A 24,334-nucleotide genomic window follows, 5' to 3' on the forward strand; every position below is an offset into this window, starting at 1 on the left:
AGCTCCAGCCCTGCCAACGGGAAGAGAGACACGTCAGAGCTGGGAGCGTGATGGGAATGGAAAAGTCCCAGGGAGCTTCCTGCCAGGGCCACGCTGTCCCCTGCAGCCATTCCTCAAGGACAGCGTGTCCCCCCAGGCCTTACTGTCCTGTGCAGCGAGTGCCAAGGGCTCCTGCCAGCCCCTGCACCCCAAAAAAAACGGGATCCGTGTGTTTTTCAGGGAATCACAAAGAACACCCAGCCAGGGCAGCACCCAGGACAAGGAGGGGACAATGTCCACTCTCACCCCCAGGCCACAGCAGGAACTTGAGGACTTCAGCACAGCCATGCCCAGGCCTGGGGCCCCCAGGGATGCCATGGGGGAAATGCTGGGGGGAAAAAACCTCACAGCTGGGCTAAGGATTGGTGTCTGTGGAAATTCCCACTAAGTGGAGGGGAGGACCCAGGCTCAGGAGGAGCAGAACGATGGAACTGATGGTGAGGGCAGAGGCTGAGATGAAAGACAAGGATGAAAGAAAGACCCAAATTCCCAAGGCCTGGCTTCCCAGCTCCCCTGGATCTTTCCAGGAGAACTGGCCCCGTGCCCTGACTCCGTGCCCATCAATAAGGTGCAGCATCAGCTGTCGTGTCAGAACAGGAAAAACATCCCGTGGGAAGGGCTCTAAATGGAAGCAGGAAAGGAAAAGATGAAGAGCTGGGTTCATTTCAGAGCCCTCGCTGGGCCACATTAAACCACTGACAGGGAGGGGATGCAGCAGCTCCCGTGGGTGAGTTATTTATAGAAATGTGGTTCATTACAGAAATTTACTTTGCTAGAAAGTGGGAAAGGGCCCTCAGCAGCTCTGGTTGGCAGTGGGGGCTGGGAGGGGAGCAGGGCAGGGGGGCAGAACCTGCTTTTCCCAGGAAAACTGGAGAATTCCCAGTCCAGTCTGGCGTGGAATGGGGCTGCTCCAGCCTGGAGAGAGGAGATGGAACGGGGGACACGCTGGGGGTGACACTCAGAGCCACCATTTCCCAACCTGGAACAGATTCCAGCTGCAACTCAGCAACCTGGCCTGGGTAAAAGCATCCCACCAGGAATGTGGGGCCTGAGGAGAATCAGCCTTGCACCAATTCCTTCCCTTTTGTTCCCAAATCTCAGCAACAACTGCAGCCAGAGAGGAGCCACCCCCTTCCTGTGCCACTGGAAATCCCCTTTGTCACCCAGAGCCACAGGATGAGCTGAATTCATCCAAACTGAGTCACCCCTTTCCCCTGAAGTCACAGTGGTGGGGAACCACTCCTGCCACACCCCAGAGAAGCTGGAACTCGACTTGATCCAAGCAAAAGCACTTGGGACAGTCGGTGATGTCTCAGCACAAATAAAAATAGTAAATTATTGGTAATAAATTTATTTTTGATACTGATTTTTTTACAGAGCTAAATGGAACATAGAAACAGCACCAAGCCATTGAAGTTTGTTCTACAAAACCAGGTTTAATACAAAAGGATGACAGCAATGCCTGACTCTGAGCTTCTGGACGGTTAAAAAAGCTCACCCAAACCCCACCAAGAGTTTAAAAAGGTTTAAGAACAGAGGCACCGGTGTTTGAGAGAATTTCTCTGGCAGCAGTGATGATCTTGATACATGTGGGAAGAATCAAGTTTGCCTTTATTCCCACTTTATTGCAGTGCAAGGGGCTGGTCCTGGCCTAGAAGAGCTCTTGAGTCTCCTGCCCAAACACCCACACCCAAAAATTTGGTAAGAGCCACCTCCATGCAGGATATTCCCCATTTAATGGGAAAGATCTCCTGGTTTTGCCCCTGGAGAGCTCTGCTCCAGCCACGTGGGGAGAGGTGCAGGCTCTGCCAGGTGAGCAGGCACAAGGAACACACCTGGAGTGGCATCACCTGCCCAGGGCTGTGCCCTGAGCCAGCCCAGAGCCTGGGACAGGAGCAATCCGAGCATCCAGCCCCAGGATGTCCTCAAGGAGAGCAACATCCAGGGGCTACAGGGCTCAAATCACTGCTGGCCTCACCCTGTGACTCCTCCTGCCCGAGGCCAGCAAAGGATTTGGGTCCTGCAGCCCCAGCAGCTGCTGCAGAGCCCTGGGAAGAGCAGAGCAGCAGCTCCTCTGCCGAGCCTGAACTGCCACGCACTGGTGCCACTTCCTGGGAAAGAAACATTCCTTCACTGGACAGAAAGAGAAGCTGAAGTAACCAAGTGATTACAGACATGAGATAGGATGCAGCAGGGCTGGGACAGAGCCAGGCTGCCCCTGGGGCCCCTGGGGGCTGCAGGAACAGCGACAGTCCCAGAGCTGGCACCTCCCTGCTCTGACACGAACACAGACACTGCAGCTGCCCAGCTCAAACATCAACACTGAGCCCTCAGAGCCCTCCCAAAGCTGCTCTGTAACAGCCACGGAGCAGTCCTGGGCTGCAGCCACAGGAAAGCACCTTTAGAAGCTTCCTATATCCTTTATTTTCCACCCTAATTCCCCCCCCCACGCCCCCCAAAAAATAATAAAGCACACAGACTGCAGACTTAAAAGTGTAACAGGATCACAGACTCTCCTCCACCACCCCCAGCCCAGCCCAAACCACCAAGGCACGTCAGGCTCCCCCCTCTCTCCAGGCCCACCTTCACCCAATTCCCCCTCTCCCCAGTTTTGGATGGATGAAGCCAACATAAAACATTTTCCTTGCTGGGAAGCAGCAAATGCTTCCTCACTGTCTCTGCACTGATAAAAACAAACGCAAACAAAGACACGCCTGCAACTGCCACCCTAATGTTTCCATGGGAAATGTTATCTTTCAGTACATTCCCTGATGGACTCTGCCACCAGTTGGCCTTTGCAGAACTGAGGTCAAATTTTGCACCCCCAGGCTCTGGCAGAGCCCCCCAGCCCTCGAGAGGGGCGTGCAGTTGTTCTTTGTAGGTTGTTGTTTGCTTGCCACAGGAGCCAGGTCTCTGTGGAAGGCTCACTTTGGTGCAATCCCAGCTTCCCACCAGCTCAAGCCCATCTTCTTTCCAAGCCAGCATTGCCCTGAACGTGTGTGTGTGTGTGTTGGGAGAGTTTCAGAAGTGAGAGCAAACAGAGCCGTGCAAGCCCAACCCTGGGCCAGGCCCTGCTCCCCCCAGCAGCAGCGAGGGCCCTGAGGCCTGCACAGGGTCCGTGTCCCACCCGGCTCCACGGCTGCTCCTCCTGCTGCCCTCAGTGCTCCGAGTCCGACAGGTACGAGGGCTGAGTCCATCTCCACACCAGCATGTCCTCCCCTGCCACCCTGTGGGATTCTGTCTGGATCCGGGACTCGTTGGAGGCCAGGAAATCCACGGCTCTCTCCCACACCCGCTTCATCTTTTTTCTGCAAGGAACAGCAAGAAAATAAAGGAGAATCCCAAGCTGGTTGTGCTTCTGTGCCTACAGCAACTGTGCCTGTGGATCTGGCTGCCTGCTGTTCCCTGTGCAGGCAGAAAAGGGCATCAAACAAACCCTGGGTTAGAGATTTCAGACCAGGGCATGGCCACACAAATCCTGCCTGGGGGGAAGATGAGAGGCTCTGTCAGTGCCCTGAATTTCTGCCTCAATTTGTGCTGCAAAGGGACTCGATGAGCAAATCACCCTCCCCCATCCTGCACACAGAGATCTCAGCCAGGGGAACACCCTGGTGTTCACCCCAGCTTTGGATCCAGCTGTCCTGAGCATCTCACACCCAGGGATGGCTCAAACAGCTGCAGTCATCCCTTGTAGGAAAAGGAATCCTGTTTCTGGTACAGAGGGAGGATGTTTAACACTTCACAGGAGGACAAAGCAGCTTCATTTAACCAAAACACAAGAAATAACCCTACAGAAATGGAGCAAAGCATAAAGATCCAGCCCTGCAGCCTTTCAGTCCCACCACCCACAAAGCAATGACCTCAACCACAATTCCTGCCTGAGAAAGCCCCAAACCCAACCTGAGAAAGCCCCACACCCAACCTGAGAAAGCCCCAAACCAAATAATCTCACTCCAGCTCCCTTCCCAGCTGGTCCCTTTCCAGGCACACAATCACTGCACAGGAGCCCCAATACCCTGTTCAGCTCATGGGAACTGTTCTGGTCTGGAGAGCCAGGTAGGATGGCTGGGAAAGGGGACAGCACCAGACACCCAGCAGATGAAGCAGAGGACACCTGATGCTCCAGGTCCAAGCAAACCAAACCCAGGTACTGCTGGACAGGACAAGGACAACACGCCTGTGGCACTGCACCAAGTACCAGCCCTGGGGCTGGCACACTGATCTGCACCAGCCTGAGCCGTGCCCAAGCCTTTCCCCACCCAAAGGCTCCAGCCTCGTCCTGCAGAGCAGCTCCAGGGATGCATTTGGGAGCTGTGCTGAATCCCATCCTGCTGCTTCCAGCCCTCCTGAGTGCCCAGAGCAGCTCACCTGCTCTGAGGAGGGATCAGGCTGTCCCGGACGTGGAAGATGCCAACGTAGGGGTAACGCTCCAAATTCCGCTCCCATTCCTTGTAGTGGTCCTGGACAACAGCTGGAGGACAGGAGGACACAGCAGTGAGGGCTCAACCCTGCAGGAGCAGAGCAGGGCTCCCTGTGCTCCCACAGCTCCTACCTATGATCTTCTTCACCATCTCATACATGGCTTGTTCCTCCTCCTCCATCTTCCGCCAGCGATACCGGAGGTAGAGCAGGATGCCCCAAAGGGTTATCAGACCTGGGAGAATAAAAACAAAGGGGATTCAGGAATGACAGCTGTGTGCCTGCTGGATGCAAGTTTTAGCTCTCACACTGTGACCCAGGCCTGCTTGGAACTGAATCCCAGTGATTCTTTTTGTTCCCCAGAGCAGCTGCACCCCAAAAACCCCTTGGTGCTGCCCCCCCCCCGCAGCACAGGAGCACCTGTGGATGTGGGATGAGGTGGTGGGAAAGCCTCAGCACGGAGCTGCCCTCACGAAAGAAACCTCAGCACAACCACAGGGCCCCAGGTCTGCAAATCCCAGAGGAGACTTTGCCAAAGGCCTTCCCCACAAGGATCACTCTGGAAGACTGACAGGTTTCACTGCTCCATGGAGAGCTGCTGGATAGGGAAATAAAGCCTGGGGCTCCAGTGGCAGCCCAAAATGAAGGAGATGTGTATGGAAGGTTTAGCAGTTACAATGCCCCCAGTAGGACTTCAGTGTCTTGCAATAAACAGAACTGTCCCTTGTCACCCCCTCCCTGTCAGGTTGGATTAGACACTCCTGCAGTCACACAGCTCTCGTTATCACCTCGCTGGGTAAAACCCCTGTCTCAGCTGAGGCGTGACAGACTATTCCAATAAAACCTCCAACCCTGAAATGCTACAAGCCATTATTAAAGAGGCTGGACGACTTGGGAGCTTAGAGCAAGAAAAAAAGAAAAACTGACTCCTTAAGGTAAGTTAGCACACTTATTCTGCAGCCCATAATAATGGGCACTTGAGGAAAACCCAGAGAGCTCATCAGCTGCCTGATTTAAAGCAACTTTTAAGCACTCACAGCACAAGAGGAGGGCTGTGGGTCTCCTGTGCTGCCAGAACAAAGGTTAATTAGACATTAACTCATCAGCAGATTTATTTCACCTCTGTTAGGTGTTTCCTACAGCTGAGGAATGTGTGATCACAAGGCTTCATCCCTGCAGCTGAGCCCCAAGAGCCACTTACTCCAGAAGAACAGGAAGAGGTTCGTGATGGCCGTGACCACGGCCCGGCGGAAGCGGCAGCCCAGCCCCATCTGGGGGTGGGCAGATTCCAGGCAGAACACTTCCTCCACGCTGGAAACAGGCTCCGACAGGTCCCTGCCTTTCAACCTGATGGGAAGAGGAAGAAAATCTCACTGAAGAGAGCAGGCTGCAACTGCAGCCTTAAATCAAGACTGCGGATATAGCTGCTCGCAGGAAATGCCCCCACACCCAGGCACAGCCTCCTGCCAGAACATTTGGGCACTGGCTGCTTAGCCAGGGATGGATGTGGCTCCAGGAAGGCAGCAAGGGCTGCAGCTCCCACTGGCATGCTGAGTATCCTCTGACAGCCCCTCTCAGAACTCGGAATTGGATTCCCACCTCCCAGCACGGAGATGGAAACGTTCCCTGAGTCAGAGCCACTGCTCAGCCCCAGCACTGGGAGCTGGGGGACCCAGGCTGGGAGCAGGAGCAGCTCAAAGAGTGACAGAGCACCAGCACAGAGCCCTGCAGAGCCCTCAGCTCCCCTCCCTGCAGCGCTGCTGCTCCCAAGCCCAGGCTCACTCCACACCGAGCCATTCCCAGAGCACAGAGGCACCGAGGGGTCCAAGGGACAGCCAGCAGATCCAGGGGAACTGGAACAAAGGGGATTGTATATTTTTAAGCTCCTAATTATGAACAGCCTGTTAGACAAAGAGGTTTGCTCAATTTACAGGTGCTCAGCTCACAAACTGCAGAGAGCTCGGCCGGTTCTGAGTTCTGCAGGAGCTGCACACACACGGTTGTTTCCCACCCCCTTGTCTTATTTACAACCCAAATTCCATGAAAATATTTAAAACATGCAGCAGAATCACCCAGTGCAAAGCTCATTTTCAGTCCTGCCTCTCAGACTAGCAACTAAAAAATAATCTCATGTAGCTAAAAATGCCAGGGGCAGGGTTTTGGGGATGCTGCCACGCCGGCTCCGGGGAAGCGGAGCTGTTTGGGGACCAGCCAGCAGAGCTGCTAATTAACAAAATAAAAAGTGGGAGGATATTGTATCCCACAGCTTCTGACTGGAAATGTGCTGGAGTATAAAAATACAAAATTTGAAAACTCTGCATCCCAGCCCACCTACAAATCCAGCCCTGCCCCGTCCTGGGAATTTGCACAGCCCAGGAATCAAAGCAGCAGATGCCGTCTGATCCATGGATCACAGCAGCAGCTGCAGGAATATTTAAGAGCAAATGGAGCAGTGGGAATTCCAACAAGCTTGCCCACCAACCCCAGCACCACAACTGCTGCAATTCACTTAATCAGAGACACATTTAGCAACGTGAAAATGCAAACAACTGTTAAGGCTTTAGAGTTAGAGCAGACTGGAGGCAGCCCACGCTTCCCAGAGGAAGGTGATGATGGCTGCTGACTCTGGGAAAAGTGACCACGTGGGCAAGTTAAGGAAGAGCTGTAGGCACAGGAGCATGGGCAGGACACCAGGACCACGCCACAGGAGGCACAACACAACCACTGATGGCCACAAGCAGCCCTGACCTCCCACTTCCATCTCACCTGCAACACATCCCTGGACACTGTCCCACAGTACAAGCCTGGGCTGTACTTTTCCTTTGGAAGTTTGGCCAGCAAGCTCAGCCACAGCCAATCCCAGCCCAACGAGCTCTGGGAGCTGAAGGGCACCACGGACCCTGTCAAATTCCACCCCAGCCAACACCCAGATCCCCAGCTTTGACACAGTGGGCTCCTGCCCACCCAATTCCCAAATCCCTGCTGCTGTGCAGTATCAGCAGATCCCTAACTTTGACACAGGGGGTTTCTGCTCACCGAATTCCCAAATCCTTGTTGCTGTTCAGTATCCAGTTCAGGGCAGCTTCAAACTTCTGTGAGGAGCAGCCAGTTACATTCTGTGCAAAGGAAGCCATAAGATTAGCCCTCCATTCATTTAAAATACTGACCAACATGATTTCATTACAGCAGTGGGGCAATTCTTTCCATAAGGGCTGTCCCCAGGTTAATTCTTATCAGGATTCTGCAAACTGGAGGGAGGAGAACTAAGCCTGAAGGTCTGCCTGGCCTAAAGTCTTCTGACTGGGGAGATGATGCATGAAGCACTCTGTGAAATAACACCATCCCAGACTGTTAGGGCTAACCACTAAATACAACATAATCTTACTGACAGGTTACCAGGAAAGAAATGGAATGCTGGATCAGAGCAGTCTGTCTACTGACACTCTGCAGTAGAGAAAAATCCTTCTTCTGCCCAGCCCTCAATCCAGGGAAATTTCTGGTTGCACAAGACTGATGGCTCCAGTGAAACAACAAACCATTAAGATTTACAGGGGGTGAATCAGAGACAGAGGAGAAAATGATTTTCAAAAGAACTGCTGAGAACAGGACTGGCCAAAGGGGAAGTGAGAGATATGGGAGAGAATCAAAGCAGGATGAGGAAGCAAAATGGATGGTGAATTGTTTTAGTGTCTATAATTTATTGCTTTATAAGAGACTAAGCACTGGGTTGTAACAAAGCTGCTCAGAGCCCACTCACCATCACGTGATCCTTCACCTCACTAACCCAAATGCATTTGCTTTTTAGGTTCTCAGGGTTTCCACATTCAAAATTACCTGGTAAGAAAAGTCAAACAGAAAAACCATGTTTGTAAAAAAAGCCCTTGAACAGCTCAGAACCAGGCTCTGAACGCACACCAAGAAATGCTCTCCTTTCCAATCAGCCCCAGCCCTGAGCAAAATGATTCCAGGGTGAGATTTATACTGCAGGCAGATCAGATGACTATTAATAAAATGCTCAGCCACTGCACAGAGGTTGGATAAGGGCAATCAAACCTCTCACTTCAGAGCTGCTGCTGGATAAGGGCAATCAGAGCTGACACTTCAGAGCTGCTGAACACACAGTGAGAGTGAAAGTATTGCTCCTGCCTCTTGCAGAGCACAGAACCACAGCTGCCACCAGGTATCAGGTGTGGAGCTAATGATTAGTGTTCAAAATGCCTCCAAGGAGCTGAAATCACAGCTCTGCCTCCAACCCAGGCAGAGAAGTGCTGGCAAGGCACTAAATCCTCCAAATCTTGCCTCACCAAGTTGACTAAACAAATGTGCTAAGTAAATCTGGTGGAAAGCCGAAGTCAGATTTGAAAAGATTTAGGAATTCTGTGCAGCTTCAGTATCCAAAGGCTTCAGCCTTGAGGTCTGAAATGCAGAAAATGGAACTGAAACTCTTTTACTGATTACCACTGCTGTGGATCTTGCTGAACAAGTCTCTGCTCATACAGTGGATTTCTAGCAGCCTACTCCATCCCAAAATACAGTAATGGGCTGGATTTACTCCTGGAGTAGGGACTGTGCTGGGTCAGCTCCTCATCTCAGAGAGCCTGTCCCACTCTGTGGTGAGGAAAAGAAGAGGCACTCACACATCTGCTGTCACATTTCAGCAGAAATGACAATTTCTTAGGACACTTCATGTGTAAGAACACATCAGTTTACACTCCTGCCTCTATCCTGATGACAATTTCAAGCTGTTGGTAGAAAAGAATAACAAACCCAACCAATCCTACCTGAAACTCCCAACACTTCAAGTACAAACAAGGCCCACCCACCCAGGCAGGGTGACAGGAGTGCATTAGGCAAGCACCACTCAGAAGAAAAATAAACCCACCTTCCCCTGTTTTCCTATTCCCTGCCTGCCTCAGAAGTCCTCAGAGGGAACTGCCTGTTCCATAAACCCCTCCAGAGTGGGACAGAAGGGAGCAGGAGCTGGGAGAGGCAGCTCCTGCAGGCTCAGCAGGGGTGGGGATGTGCTGGCACTCACCTGCCTGCACGGACAGGTAATTGTAGAGCTCGTGCAGCACAGCCATGGTCACATCCTTGTGCTTGGCCTGGCAGAACTGCAGGGCACAGACAGGGACAGGGACACACATCAGCAGTGGCATGGGGACAGTGGGAGTGCAGCTCCAGACACCAGACAGAACCACAGCACTGGAGTCTGGCTCAGTCCTGCACCACCAGCTCCAGCCAAATCTCCTGCACAGGGGAACATTCCAGGCACAAGTGACCCTGAGCATCTTCTGGAAGTCCCTGCCCAGAGGAACTGGGTGAGTTTTGAGGTCCCTTCCAGCCCAAACCAGTCTGGGGTTCTGTGAAGTGCCACCAACCCCCAGCCCAGCCTGCAGCACCAGCCTCGGACCCACCACAGATGGATGCATCACCTGCACAACTTCCCACACACCAGAACTCAGAATCCAACAGGAAACCTTCTCCCTCCTAATCATGGAATGTTTGGGTTGGAAGGGACCTTTAAAGTTCACCCAGTTCCACCCCTGACACCTTCCCCTATCCCAGGTTGCTCCAAGCCCTGCCCAACCTGGCCTTGGGCACTCCTGGGGATGGGGCAGCCACAGCTTCTCTGGGAATTCCATTTATTCCCAGTTTCCCATCCAAACCAGCACATGGAATCCTGGAATGGTGTGGGTTGGAAAGGATCAGCCAATCCCTTGGGCAGGGACACCTGCCACTGTCCCAGGTTGCCATTTTATCCATTTAGTGGATATTATCCACTACCCAACCTGGCCTTGGGCACTAGCAGGGATGGGGCAGCCCCAGCTTTTCCAAAAATCCATCCTGACAGAGGGAGCAGGGCTGTGCAGCCACTCCACAGTGGAGCTCAGGGAATTAGCTGGATTAAATCTTGCACTGTTAAAGCTGAAAACAGCTTTATTGCAAGCCAATACCACTGCTGGTACAACTGTTAAAAAATAAATTGATTCACATAATTGGGAATTTAAATTTTTATCTTTCAGAGTCTCATACACACTCCTAACTTAATCTGGCCCATTAATTCCAACTCATCAAGTCCCAATTTTTCTGTAAAATGATAGAACTAATCATTTTACAGTGATACTGTTATGGGTGGAATAGACTACCTGGAATAATCACTCTTCTGTGAGAGCTCACAAGATTGAGGAAAAATAAATAAATGCTTACATCATCCGTTCTTTTGTCACAATCCACAGGCAAGAGATTAACTAGGAGAGAGAAGAGGGTGAGTTAGCTGGCTGCAAACAAGAGCTTTGATCAAGAAAATAATTATCTTTTTAAAAGCAGGCTCAACTTAAAGCCTGGTTCTGCTGCTGTTCATCTCCCCCTGCACAGATGCACAGAGCCCCTCCAGGAGCTGCTTTGGGAGCAGCCCTGAGGAAGAACACACCAATGATGGAGCTGATGGATGTGTTCAGCTGGGGAGTGAAAAGTGGGGCCGGATGTTTTAACAGCTCCTGTTTGAGGAGAAGCTTCATGCTGATGTTTACCCTCCAGTGCTGGCTCTTGCCGCCCACCAGGGTCACCTGAAATATCCCAGCACAGCCAGGGAGGGAAATGAACCCCCCTGGAGGGCTGACTGCAGCTCTGGGCTCTGCAGGGCTTCAACAGCACCTGTGGCACAGCTCAAACCTGGGCGACATTCCTGCCTCCAGAGCTCCTGTCACAGCTGAAACAGGACAATCCAGTGACAATGGGCAGCTTTATCCTGGCTTGGGGAATGCAGCAGCTTTCCTAGCCCACACCAAGGGCACAGTGTGCCCAGGCTCAGGACCAGCACCTTCCCAAAACAGCCCCCAAACCCTTCTTTGTTCAGCTCAAAGCCTGAAGTATCCCCATTTCCAACTGTTCCAGCTGGGGAACTCTGCCTTAAAAGCCAGTTGCTGGGGAAACTCCTTTTCATTTCTCACGGAAGAGAGAGACACTCTGCCACACCTGAAGTGCTGAATTGATCTGCTGCACTTCCCTCTTGGACAGAACAAAGGCTGGGAAGGGCAGTGCTGGCAGAGGGAACATCAAAAACACACCCCAGGTACTACACAGACCTCGTGTCATGCCATAAAATCCATCCTTGGCCCAGCAGGAATGGCACTCCACATAAACCCCGTGGTTCTGAGGGACTGAAGGCCAAACTCGTTTGGAAAAAGCAAACTGGCTTCCCATGACTAACAAGGTTCCCCAAAGGAAGGGGGAGATGGGAAAAGGGACAGAAACAGAGATGTCAGCTTATGGCAATGAGAATGACAAATGTGATGGGAATGGAAGCAATAAAGAGAAAGCAGGAAGGCAGGTGAGGAATAACGTTGAAATGAAAATTAAACCAGTGCACGTACAGCTCTCCTCTCTCCCGTCCAACCAGCCTGACCCAGCCATCTTCACCACGAGGATGCCCAGAAAAATCAGGAGCAGCACCAAGCTGGCGAGGCAGAGGAACTGGGACAGGTAATACTCCAGGCCTTTCCCCTTTCCCTCGGGCTGCTGCCTCGGCGCTGAGCGCAGCAGGGCGGCGCGCGGGGTCACTCCGTGCCCCCCATCGCTGGCTGCCCGCCACGGGAAGCGCCGGATCAGCCCCCCAGCCCTGCTGCCTGCATCCCGCTCTGCCTCCTTCCCTACGCTGGAAGCCAGGTCCTCCTTCCCTCTCCTGAACAGGCTGCTGAACCTCCCGGGGGCCGCCGAGGAGCCCCACTGGCTGCTGGGGGTCACCTCGCTCTCCCGTCTCCACCAGCTGTCGGAGGAGAGCCCCCTCCTCTCCCCGGCCGTGTCCAAGGCAGCCCGGGAGCTCTGCGCCCCAGTTCCCCCTCCCGATGTCCACCAATGGCTCCTGGACTTCTCCTCGCTGGGAAGGGGTTTGGAGGAGCCCCAGTAGGGTGTGGAGCTCAGCCCCCCAACCTCATCCAAGCCCGAGCCAGCCCGGCTGCCGAGCCCCCCGCTGCTCTCTGCTGAGGGGCTCCACTGGGATGTGGAGTTTGACCCTCGGAACCTGTCCAGGGTGGGTCTCAGGCCACTGCTGAGCCCCCCGCTCCTCTCCGAGGCGTCCCACCGCAGCGAGGAGCCCCGAAACCCATCCAGGGTCGCCCCCAGCCCCTGGCTGAGCCCCCGGCCGTGCTCTGCGGCATCCCTGGATGTCTCCCAATGGGACGCAGAGCTCAGCGCCCCGGCCCTGTCCGCCCCAAGGCCCCCGCTCCTCTCGATGGACGTGTACCACTGCGAGGGGGAGCTGAGCCCCCCGTGCCCGGCCAGGGATGCCCCCAGCCCACCGCCACCTCTCTCCACAGTCGTCCCCCACTGCTCCGAAGGGCTCAGCCTCCCGAGGCCGTCCCGGGAGGGGCCGCCCTCAACCCTGATGCCTCCGGCCCGGCCCGGCGGGGACCCCCGGGGGTCCCCCCAGGCCTGCCCGCCGCTCTCTCCCGACGCCCCCCAGCGGGACGCGGGCGGCCGCCCCACTTTCTCCTCCTCTTCCTCCTCCTCGTCCTCCTCCTCCTCACTCTCACGGGCGGCCCCGCCGGTGAAGCCGGAGCGCTGCCGCGAGGGCGAGGCCTGCGGCGGCCTTGCGGAGGAGCGGCCCGGGCTGGGCGGCGCGGCGCGGCCGCTGCGCCGGTCCGCCGCCACTTCGGCCCGCAGGCAGCCCAGCTTCTTGATGTAGACCTTGCGGGTGGTGGCGGTGATGGGCCCCGGGCGGTAGCCGAGCGCCAGCAGCTCCTTGCGGAGCTCCGCGTCCGTCAGCTCCGCCATGGCCGCGCCAGGCCCCGCCGGAAGCGCCCCGCGGGCGGGAAGCGACGCCGCCATCTTGGGAGGGGCCCCTGGCGCCGCCATGTTGGGAAGGGCACGGGGCGTGTGGGGAAAGGGCGCGGGGGCGGGCGCCATCTTGAGAAGGTCAAGGGCGCGCGGGCTCCGTGTCCTGAGGGAGCAGCAGATCCCGCTCCGGGCTGCTCCCTCAGGACCGGGGAAAAGCGGAAGAAATGGGGAAAGCAAAAGACGAAAGCTGCCTCATCTGCGGGACGAGCCGGTCGGTGTCGATGATGGGTTGTCCCCCCTCGCTGTGTGGGGCTGCTCCTGTGTGGGAGTGAGCTCCCGCCTCACTCACCCCGATGTTCTGACACTTTTAGGGCCATTCTCCTAAAAAACGTCCCTTTCCCAGCCAGCTGCCACCCCCACACGCATTTCCATCATCGCTGTCCAGTTGCTGAGCTCTGCCAGAACCTCAGGCAGGACCAGGATCCAGATCCATGAAATATTTCCCGAGAAGGAGTATCCCTCCACACCCCACACCTAAAACAGCAAACCCAAGCATTGACTTGTAAATTTATTTTGGCACAGCTGTGATGCACAGTAATTGCTTTTTCCTGCTGCCGCCGCTAAAGAAAGCGATGAAAGCGGCTGAAATATGGTGGCGTCATTTCGGAATTTAATTAAAGGTAATGGAGCAGCGGTGCTGAAGGTGCTGAGGGCTGGCTGCGTGCCGCGGGTTTGGTGATGGATGTGTGACACTGGGGTGGGGGACACGCTCTGGTCCCTCGGGAATGGCACCTGTGGGGAGAAGGAGGCTCCAGTGGAGCACGAAGCGGAAAGAGCTGAGCTCTGCCTTCCCGACATAAATCACAGAATCCCAGAGTCAGTGAGGCTGGGAAATCCTTAAAACACCATTGAGTCCAAGCTGTGACCGATCCCCACCTGAGTGCCGTGTCCAGACTTCCTCAGACACCCCAGGGATGGGGACTCCAAACCTCCCTGAGCAATGCTAACAACCCTTTCCATGGAGAAATTCCTCCTGATATCCAACCTCACCTTCCCCTGGCACAGCATGACCATCCTGTCCTGTCCCTATTCCTTCTTTCAGGAACCCTCTTCCTTAGCAGATCCCCAAAGCTCACATCACTCTTCCCAATTTATCCAAAAAAGCAGCAACGAGATGCTGAGATTTGTTCATCAGGTTGGCAACAGCAAATACATCCTCAGCAGAGGCCAGGGAGCCCATTAAAAGAGCAAACTCAGCTGTGCTGGGAAGTGTGAACGCGCTAAGCTGAGCTTCCTCAGTGCTCCTCTGCCAGCTCATGATGTGGAGAGGGGTCTAATGTAAATAAAAAATTCCAATTTGCTCCTATCACTCGGATCCTGTGAGCTCACAGCTCTCACTTTGCAGAAGCTCTGCCTGGGCTTGCAGCTGCACGCTGGCTGAGCTGGAGCAAACCTGGGAATTACATGAACTCACCTTTTTCTGGAGAAAACAGCAACAAAAGCCCAAACCTATCCTTTCAACTTGTGGTTCTGCCAATCATGAGCATAACCCCAGGCCCAGCAGCCTCGTTGCACAATCTTTGGTGGGGAGGACATGGGATTGGTGTTGGACAGCTGGAGGATGGGGGAAAAGCTGTGATTCCTCCTCAGAAGGAGATTGGCAGCGCCAAAGCTCAGCAGGATCAGGTGCCTATTCTTTGTGGAGAGAAATCCACCACCCCTTTCCCTTCCTCCCCATGGGAGAATCCCTGCCTTCCCTGGAAGTCATTTGGCCTCCTCAGGGAAGGCAGCAGGAACAGACGTGTCAGACCCTATATCCCCATGGCAATCTTTGTCCCCATCCCCTGCCCACAGTGCCAATGCTGAATTTGACAGTGGGTTTTCTATTTTTGCAGCCCCTCATCATCATCGTGGCTCTGGGTGCACCAAGCGGTGCCGAGGCTGCAGATGGGCTCGGCAAAAAGCGTTTCTTGGCTGGAAACAGCCGGAGCTGGCTGTGGGAAGCTGGGACAGCACGGAGGGACAGCCTCCACCTTCCCTGCGAGCCCAGAAGCTGCCTCAGAGCTGCTGGCAGCGGCTCCGATGCCAGAGGAGCAGACGCGCCGCGCCGGCTGCTCCGGTTCTGGCAGCCTGGGGACAGGGCTGGCGTGAGCAGAGCCCTGGGAACGGATCCGTGCCGGAGCAGGGAATGGCTGCACCCCAAACCCCGCAGCTGAACCCTTCCACCGCTGAGTGATGGGCTGCTGAAACCCCGTGTCCCCACCCACCTCCTTATCCGTGGCTTTTGGGTGACAGCCCTGCACACGGCACCCAGAGAAGTGTCAGGGCTTTCTTGTGAGCTGACTGTGCCTGTTTGTCACCCTGTCACTCACAGCCACAGCACAGGTGTGACCCAAGAGCCCTCATCTGCCTGCCCATCCTGGGCCTGCTCAGTTCCTTAGGAAGTCAGAGGTGACTCCGTTTCCTTCCCTCCTCTTTCCCCCAGCTATTGGGCTGCTCATCCCACCATGAAATTCTTGTTTGGTTTCTGGAGCAGCAGATTCTTCCTGCCTGCCTGCAGGTGTGACCTGGGTGCTGCTGGCTGCCAAAGCACCTTCCAGGGCAGGGGAAAACGGAGATCTGTCCCAAAACCTGGAGACCACTTCCTTCTTACCCAGAGCCAGAGCCCTGACAGCCTGGAGGGGGCTGGTTGGGGTCCCTCCATCTTTGTCAAGTGGAAACATTTCTGCTTTCTCCTGCTCAGGCCCCTGAGGGTGGAAGGAATTTACTCCCAAAAGTTGAAGGTGTATTTGGTCCCTGTTTGGACACCACAGTTGGTGCTGCAGGACAGGACAGGGATTCCTGTGGTCTCTGTCACAAGCAGCCATTACATCCTGAGCTCATTTATAACTGGGACAACTGGGACAAGCAGAATCCACGGCTGGGGTCAAAGCTGGCCCTTGCTGATGCAACTTGTCTGGGTCCCAGGGTAAGAGCAGAGTCCTACTGATGGATCTCCCTCTGGAATTTTCCACAGCGTCAGCCCCACCATCACCCCAGTGGGAAATGGTCCAGGAAGCAAATCCAAGAGGCTCATGTTCACTTTCTTTCTTTCCATCACTGGAAAACTTTCCTTCCTGGGTGGCACAGGGGAGGTGTTCGCTGGGAAAAGGACAAATTGGGGAGACAGCTCTGACCTGCACTGGAGCTTATGGGGGAGGTTTGGGGGCAGTTTACCCCTTGATGAGGAATTCTCCTTTGTTTTCATGTGGCAAAATCAAACCCAGAGTAAAGGCTTGGGTGTCTCTGAAGTAACAAGGCAAGCGAAGCGAACAAGCCTCTGACCTTGCTGCACACTGGTGTAAATGTGGCACAGCTCCCCCTGCGAGTCCCATGGATATCTCTTCCATGGATATCACCCCTCTGCAGATGGAGCTCCTGCAGCCCAGACTGCTCTCACTCCCAGCCTAATGGAATGTTATTTCCCATTTCCCTCCCACTCAGAGTCATTACAGAGCTTCCACAGCTCACACTGCCTCAGCAATACTGGGAGCTTCCTGGAGCTGATCAGTCCCTGGACAAGGAGTGTGCCTTTGGATCAAACATTAGAGCTGTAATCCACTGCACGCTGCCTGTTCCATTATCCATTGGGAGCTTTCTCCTCTCCCCAGGGCTGCTTACGGCACAGTGCTCCAAGGGGTGTTGTTCCAGCACAAACAGAGCTCTTGGAATGAGCTCAGTGAGAACAGAAGTCCTGTTAGGTTGGGAGGATAAAATTGGATTGGAATTGGATATATTCACGTACATACCATTGATCTCATCCATCCATACTTTACATATGTTGGATTTCCTGCTGCCAGCAGAGAGGAGTAGCTCTCAGATAAGCCAAAGGCATGGAAATGGAGAGCAGGATGTTCAAGTGGAATTAGGATTTCACCTCGGGGTGTGTTTGAGAGGCAGGAAAAAGGGCAGAGTGCAGTTCCCTCACACTGTGCCTGGCACAGCTGCTCCTCACTGTGCTGGTGGATTTATAGCACCAGGCTGACAGGAGGGGTTGAGTACAGAGAGGGGCTGCCTGTCAGGGCTCCTGCATTCTCCAGCAGTGTGGGAGTGTGCCAGAGCACCCTCCTGGAGCAGGGAAATGGGTTAGGGACACCAGGTCCCCCACCTTGTGTCACCAGTTCGGCCAGGAGATCTGGTAAAGGTTTGTCTCAGTTTTCCTCATTGCTAAAAGGGAGGGATAAGACTTAATACTCCTCAAAGATTGATTCCTCGGGCTTTGCCACACACTATCACAGAATCCTTGAGGTTGGAAAATCCCTCTGGGATCATCGAGTCCAACCTGTGCCCAATCCCCACCCTGACACCTCCAGGGATGGGCACTCCAAACCCCCCTGGGCAGCCCCTTCCAGCCCTTTCCATGAGGAAATTCCTGCTGGTGTCCAGCCTGAGCCACCCCAGCACAGCCCGAGGCCGTTCCCTCTCCTCCTGTCCCTGTTCCCTGGGATAAGATCCCAAATCCCCCCCGGCTGTCCCCTCCTGGCAGGGAGTTGTGCAGAGCCTGAAATTCCCCCTGAGCTTCCTTTTCTCCAGGCTGAGCCCCTTCCCAGCTTCCTCAGGACTCTCCAAACCCTTCCCAGCTCCCTCAGCTCCTCACAGGACTCTCAGAGCAGTGCTCAGGAAAACAGGGATGTTTGCCAAAACCTGGAGCCTTTCCTCTCTCTTCTTTCCCACACTGGGCACTCCCCATCTGTTTGAGAGGCTTGCAGGACAGAAGACACAAATCCTCCTTTTAATTACACTGCACATTTATTACCTCACCTCAGATTTTGTTAATCTCTCTCACAAATTTCGTTTACATAAGTGGAGTCTTTCAGCTTGAGCAGCTCCAGCGCTTTCTCTTCTTATCCTGCAGATATCAGTCAGCTAAATAGAAAAGAGAGAAAAGCACAAGTGTCCTTAAATCTGGCATTCAGTCTTTCCAGAGCTTTATGTGTTGTTTCCTCCTCCTCAGCTCCGCAGCTGAAAGCTCAGAGGCAAACTGGGATGAGCACAGGCAGAGCAGAGCAATCCCACGGGGAGGAGCGGGACCCCCTTTCCTGGGCTAAACATCCCAGAAAAGGCAAAGGCACAGGGACAGCCCCATCCCACCATCCCTCAACCTGCAGGCAGGAAGAGCTGCACAACAGCCCGCCCCTGGATATTTGCTGCTGCAATTCCCACACACGATTTCCCAAAGGAAAAGGAGGATTTGCAGCAAATTGCAGTGTAATTAAGTGTCAGTGTTAAGCCCCCGTGCAGGCAGCGAGGTGTTCCAAGCTGGCTGCACATGCTGAGCTGCCTCACAGGTACAGTTGCTGTTATAGGCTCTGCTGGAAATTGTTCCCTGGAGACTGAGGACTCTTCGGGAGGAGGAGGAGCAGGGAAGTGGCAAACAGGGCTGTTGGGAAGGGTTGTGCTGCTGCTTCCAGTCAATATCAGCTCTGGGGCATAGGCAGCACCTTACGAGGGAATAACCTTCCCAGAAGGGTGCAGACAGGAGCAGTTGGGATCTGAGGGCTCCACAAAGTGAGCAAACATGACACAAAAACCCTTCTGGGGAATATAAATATCTCTGTGCTGATGAGCTGGTGAGAAGAAGGAAAGGCAGAATTCCCAAGGCAGAAATCAACCCTCTGACAGTACCATCTGGGGTGTCCTGTAACAGCTCTGCCAGCAGTTTCTCCAGGACATCTTGGTATTTTTCCAGCTGCCTCGGGGTGAGCCAAGCTCTGGCAGGAAGGGCCTGCTGTGGAGGAAACCAGAGAAGTCAGAACAAAAAGGTGAGGGGAGCAGAGGGAGAAGGTTGGGGTGCTTTGACCCCACTTGGATCGAGTTAATGGAGGGTTTAGGGTATGGATGGAAGATGAGCCTCATATGGGGAAAAGCAACATTTTGAAGGCAACACAAAATGTTGAGTTGTTCAGAGTGCTGTTGCATAACCCGTGGGCTGGCTCAGAAATCCAGATAAAGGCACCTCCTGGCAGCGGGGACTGCAAAGAAAATAATTTCTGAACCTTCTAATCCTCCACTGTGTGGCACATCGACCCTTCCAGCCTGAGCCTGCAGAGCTCCTGCCCTAGCAACAGCCGAGGACAAGCTGTGGTTCTGCTCCAGCCTGCTGGACTCGGAGCCAGCTGTGCCTGAAGCAAAGAGCTCTGTTCTGGTGCTGGCCAACCGTGGGGATGTGCTGGGTATTTCACACTTTGAACTGGGCATTTTGCTGTTTAAATCCCATTAGCAAGTGCTGGTGCATCACGAGTGAGGGAGGAGTTGCACATTAAGCTGTGCCTTGGCCAAATTCCAGCCTGGTTGGTCCTGCTGCCTCTCCCACGGGGTCTGTCCATGTTTGGGGGGGACCTGCACCCTCCTTTTGCTGGCAGAGCACAGCCAAGCTCCCTGCAGGAGTGGCTGCCCACACAGGAAAAAGTTCCCTGTGCTCAAGTGGCGAAGCACAATTTTCAGACTTGGCTTGCCAGGTAAGTCTGCCTTTGAGGGCTTAGCCTGGCACTTCAATCCCTAAAATTGCCCATTTTCTGCTCTGTGTACAGACTTTGAGCCCAAGTTTTTAAATAAGGCCTCACCAGTGCAGAGAACTGCGGGGTCAGAGGTGACACCAAGCAGGAGGTGAAGCAGAACTGGGAGTTCTTGCCTTGCACCTGGCTGGGCTTCACTGCCTGCCAAAGAGACCTCGAGCTGTTCCCATCTTCCTCAGGGAGAAACTGTTGGGTCTCAGGGGTGACCTGGCTGCTGAACGACCAAGATAATTTGGGATGGAGCTAAAACTTCTCTCTGATGTAAGCAGGCAGGCTGGCACAGGACATCGCTTGGACTCCTTGTCCCCTGCATGTCCTCGTGGGCTTCTCAGAGTCAAATGGCTCCACATACCTGGAGGGTCTTGGCTGCACTGACATCCACACCGGACTGCTCAGAGAAACCTTCCTCCTCCAGCTGCTGCAGCGAGCTCAGAGATTTCTTCTGCCCTGCCTTGTTCCTCTCCTTTTCCTGCAGCTTCAGGGCAGAGAGCAGAGGGGGCAGTTGGTGATGCTGGGATCAACAGCAAACCCACCCTGTGCTGTCCCAACAGCCAGGCATCCACGGTGCTGGGCACAGAACCAGCAGGATGGTGGAATCCTCCTGGGAAGGGCCCATCAGCTGTGGCCTGAGTGGCCTTTGGGGACTGAAATTCAGCAGTGCTGGGGGCGAGGTCAGGTCAGGGAAGGTCTGCAGTAAACAGGAGCCACGTGTGGTGGGGGAACTCTGTCAGCAGGACATGGGAGCTGACAGCACTGGGACCTGCCTCAGCTGTCCCACAGAACTTGGCCTGGCTCTGTGCTGGAGCACTGCGAGGAAACTGAACCGAGCCCTGCATGTGCAGAGAGGTCACGTTTTCCCAGCCTTTCTGCAGGTCTGTAATGTCAGCCCATCCCCATTTATTTAGCTGCCTTCAGGACCCTCTGGAAAAAGCCAAAGGTGCTTTGGAATATGACAGACACAGCAGGACGTGCCAAACGTGGCACAGGCCGTGCTCAGTGTGCAGCGTGTGAGCACAGGAGGGGCAGGGACAGCCTTTGGGGGACAGATTTCCCCTTTGTTCATCCAGAAACCCCCAATCCCTGGCAGACACGGGGCTACAAGGGCTGTGGAGTACAAACACAGCCCATGTGGGTCCCCATCCTCCTCAAGGACATTGAGGAATGCCTGTGCTCCCCACAAAAAGCAATTGTTATCCAGGGGTAGGTGTTGGAAATGGGATTTCTCCCGGTATCCAGGGGCTCGGCAGTGCGGGGGAAGCTCACTGGGGCTGTGTTTCAGAAGCTGCCGGCTCTGAGCCTGCCTGACACCTTTCAACGGTATTTGTTTCACTTCAAAAGGAAAAACGTTCTCTCGGCACGTCCCAGAGGTGACAACCAGCCGGGGGATGGTTAATTATTTGTTACAACAAAAGAGCCATCACTGAGCTGATGGGAGGCTGCAGCTGCTCTGGAAGAATTCCAGCACCAGAAAAGGGAAAGGACCCGCAGGGACTGCAGGTGACACCCCCACAGGAGTGGCAGACCCTTGGCAGGGGGGTCCAGGCTCTTCCTTTCTACCTCACACCTTAAAAATTCCCTCTGCCTTCCCCCAAAGGCGTGGATTTTGGGAGAAGGATATCAGAGTGTCTCCTGTTGATGGTGTGCACTGCATTTTGGGGGATGAGGGCAGGATAAACCTTTCCTGGTTTATTCATTCCAGAGGGGTTACCTGCATTTTCTGGAAGTCACTCTGGGTGAAAAAGGGCATGAAGCCTTGGGTCTGCTCAGCCAGCACGGACAGCAGGGACACCAGCAGCAAACTGGCCACCACCTTCCTCGAAACCATCCTGAGAGCCTGGACAACACGGGAAAGGAGACACCAGGGCAGGAGTGGAGAGGGAGGTTTGACAAGAAACACCTTTGGCTCTGCACCAGCTGCCACCCAGCTCAGCCCCAGCCCACCTGAGGGATATTTACTCTTACAGTTGCTCCTGAGCTGAGAATAGAAGTGCCTTGACTGACAATTCTCTTCTCAAAGCTGTTTGTGTAAACAGGTTTGTTCTTGAGCAACATCTCCAGGGATTTCCAGCCCAGCCCTTCAGGACTGCTCCAGCCTCAGCCCTGCAGCTGTGTTGGTTTAAGACCTGAACACATCCAGAGCAAACCCATCAATCCCAGCACCAGCACGGCAGACAGAGATGCTGCAAAGAGAAAAACCTTCACACAGCTGTTTTTTACATTTTTGTTTCGATTTTCCTCGCCACTGGAAACCTTCCTGAGTGGACTGGATCTTTTAAGAAGCCTCATTGAGTCCAAGAGAAATGGAAAAGGCGTTTTCCAGCCCGGCTCTGTCTGAGCTTGGAATAAAAGGCTTTAAAAACCACCTCTGAAGTGATCTAACTGTGACTTCACGTCAGGAAAGGCCTTATGTAAACACTGAATGTTCTCTTTAAATATTAAAATATTCTCTCTGGACAGACTTAATGAAGTCTGGTCCTACAGCTTAACTTCTCCACCTGATTGGAGCCTGATCCTTAATTAGTTTCAGCAACCTCTTGGTTTGGACATTATTGAGAAGACATTGTTAAGTTAGATTTGACTCCTGAATTAGATTTCCCATAAATATCAGCTGGTATTGAACCAAGGGCCAGTGGAAGTTAATAAATGTTCCCTTTCCATAGCACCTGTCAGTCACATCCTCTCCTCTCCTTTCCCTGGGCACTGCACTGGTGCCATCTCCCCCTGCCCACCCAGACTGGGCCACCAGAGCCACCTCCTGCCCTGGGACATCCCAGGGTGTCCCAGCCCTTTTTCCTGCAGGGTTCCAAGCAGGAATTCTCAGGCTCTGCCCTTGCAATGCAACCTCAGCAGCATCAATCTTTGGTGCTTTTTCATTTGTTCTATCCCTGCAGTAAATATATAAATAAATAAAATACTGCTGAATACAAAGAAAATACACCCAGTCACTTCCTTCATCTCTTCTTGGCTAATCCCTCTGGGAATTGATTTTCTCCCTCTTCTCCCAGAAAAACACCCACACAGACCTCTCCACTCAAAAATGTCCCTGCTGAAAGCCCTCCCTTGCTTGGCAAGCAGGACCTGTACTCCAGCCCCGAGATCTCCAGCTCAGCACCTCTCCAGGCAGAGAGCACTTGCTGGATTTGCTTCCCAGCTCCAAAGGGAAAAGAAAAAAACAGGAGGATCCCGAGCTCAGCATCAGCACGCAGGCACACAAGGACAGCTCTGCTCACCCCCCAAAATCCAGTGTCAGTGCCAGTGTGGGGGCAGGAGGCACAGCAACAGGACAGGACACTCACCTACTGAGCTGTTCCCAAAAAATCCAACCTGTTCCTGGCTCTAGGACCTGTCTGAGGGTCATTTTCTGCCTGCTCAGAGCAGCTCCCCGAGCTCAGAGGGCACCGGGGCTCCCCACAGCCCTGTGGCAGTGCCTGGTGTGTGCCAGGTGCCCGCAGGAGGCAGGAGCTGCTGGAATTGGTGCTCCCGAGATGGGGATGAGGGAAAAGCACCTTCCCCCTCGTTTCAGCATCGATTTTGTTCCCTCCTCCTCTGAGCTGGCTCTGCTGTGGCCAAGAGGTGCCAAGACCTACCTGGGAGTGCAGCCACGGGACACTGGAGGTCAGAGCTCTTCTCCCTCCTGACACACCTGGGTGCTCCTGCTGCTTCTCCTCCCTTTATAAACCCATCCAGGCACTGCAGTCACTCACCTGTGACCCTGCCCAGCCTGGCCTGCATGGAAACGGCTTTCCCAGGCAGGGAATGTTGTTATCTGCACTGGAGTTTTCTGAGTTTCTCGTTTCCAGGCAGATCCCCTCTGCTCCCTCCCCAGGTTCTTCAGCTGTTCCTGGTCGTCCCACTGATCAGCTGCTGCCTCAGTTTCTCCATCTGTAATTTAGAGAAATTCCTCTCTCCTGGCTTGTGTTTCTAGTCACTGAGCCTGCAGGACGAGCTTTTTAGGATGTGAATGTCCCAGCACTACAATGGCACCTGTGTCAATAATATTTCTACTGTGATTGCAAATCACAATAATATCAAAATTGCCACTTTGAGTCTTCAAGTGGCCCCTTCTCCCATCCTCACTGAGCCTGGCACACTGATCCCCCTCGGGAACACAAATCCTGCACTGTCATCCCTCTCCAGACAAACGAGGTGCTGAGAGAGGGAGGGAATTGTGCAAGAACTCATCCGAGCTCTCCCGGGACCATCAGCCAGGAGCTGATGCCAGAGGGTTTGGGATCAGGCCAGGCACATCCCGGTGCTGCTCCTGAGGGAGTCTGGGAGCAGCCAGGGGAGGAGCAGGAGGGAAAAACGAGCTGGGAAGCCATGAAATCCTCCTGCATCCACGGCTCCATGGGCTGGCAGAGCGGGGAGCAGCGGCATTCCTGCCTGCCTGGGGAGGGATATCGGCAACAGCGATTGCCCAGCCCGGGAATGGCGTTTGTCACCTGGGAATGGCGTTTGTCACCTGGGAATGGTGTTTGTCACCTGGGAATGGCGTTTGTCACCTGGCCCCACCGCAGCCAGTCAATAGGACACGGGCACACCAGGTG

General features: G+C 54.2%; 2 protein-coding genes across 3 annotated transcripts; both read right to left on the bottom strand.

Moving 5' to 3' along the window:
• Positions 1-1,374: 1,374 nt before the first annotated feature.
• LEMD2 (LEM domain nuclear envelope protein 2) lies at positions 1,375-13,251 on the bottom strand. The gene is made up of 9 exons (XM_053998326.1): positions 11,832-13,251; positions 10,666-10,706; positions 9,494-9,569; positions 8,216-8,292; positions 7,495-7,574; positions 5,660-5,805; positions 4,592-4,693; positions 4,408-4,510; positions 1,375-3,347 (listed from the first exon to the last, which is right to left on the bottom strand). Exons 1-9 carry the CDS (start codon positions 13,228-13,230, stop codon positions 3,197-3,199), a joined length of 2,175 nt encoding a protein of 724 aa, XP_053854301.1. The 5' UTR covers positions 13,231-13,251; the 3' UTR covers positions 1,375-3,196.
• A 4,602-nt stretch (positions 13,252-17,853) lies between these two features.
• LOC128818697 (promotilin-like) lies at positions 17,854-22,681 on the bottom strand. 2 transcript variants are annotated; one of them, XM_053998253.1, is made up of 4 exons: positions 21,496-22,681; positions 20,140-20,262; positions 18,898-19,000; positions 17,854-18,138 (listed from the first exon to the last, which is right to left on the bottom strand). In XM_053998253.1, the coding sequence occupies exons 1-4, from the start codon at positions 21,610-21,612 to the stop codon at positions 18,131-18,133; spliced, it is 351 nt and encodes a 116-aa protein (XP_053854228.1). In that variant the 5' UTR covers positions 21,613-22,681; the 3' UTR covers positions 17,854-18,130. The 2 variants fall into 2 exon arrangements, with proteins under 2 accessions (XP_053854228.1, XP_053854227.1); XM_053998252.1 differs by having other exon boundaries at positions 17,854-19,000.
• Between the last annotated feature and the right edge of the window lie 1,653 nt (positions 22,682-24,334).

The sequence above is a fragment of the Vidua macroura genome, chromosome 24 (assembly GCF_024509145.1).
Source record: "Vidua macroura isolate BioBank_ID:100142 chromosome 24, ASM2450914v1, whole genome shotgun sequence".
In the NCBI taxonomy this organism is placed as follows: domain Eukaryota; kingdom Metazoa; phylum Chordata; class Aves; order Passeriformes; family Viduidae; genus Vidua; species Vidua macroura.

Excerpts from the sequence above, each read along its gene's own strand:
- LEMD2 (XM_053998326.1), bottom strand. The coding sequence starts at position 13,230 with ATGGCGGAGCTGACGGACGCGGAGCTCCGCAAGGAGCTGCTGGCGCTC. Across the intron at positions 10,707-11,831 it reads GGACGGGAGAGAGGAGAGCT|TTAATCTCTTGCCTGTGGAT; the intron begins GTACGTGCACTG and ends TCTCTCTCCTAG. Across the intron at positions 7,575-8,215 it reads AGGTGAAGGATCACGTGATG|AATGTAACTGGCTGCTCCTC; the intron begins GTGAGTGGGCTC and ends TCCTTTGCACAG.
- LOC128818697 (XM_053998252.1), bottom strand. The coding sequence starts at position 21,612 with ATGGTTTCGAGGAAGGTGGTGGCCAGTTTGCTGCTGGTGTCCCTGCTG. Across the intron at positions 20,263-21,495 it reads GTGACTTCCAGAAAATGCAG|CTGCAGGAAAAGGAGAGGAA; the intron begins GTAACCCCTCTG and ends TCTGCCCTGAAG. Across the intron at positions 19,001-20,139 it reads GTGCAGCCAAGACCCTCCAG|CAGGCCCTTCCTGCCAGAGC; the intron begins GTATGTGGAGCC and ends TTTCCTCCACAG.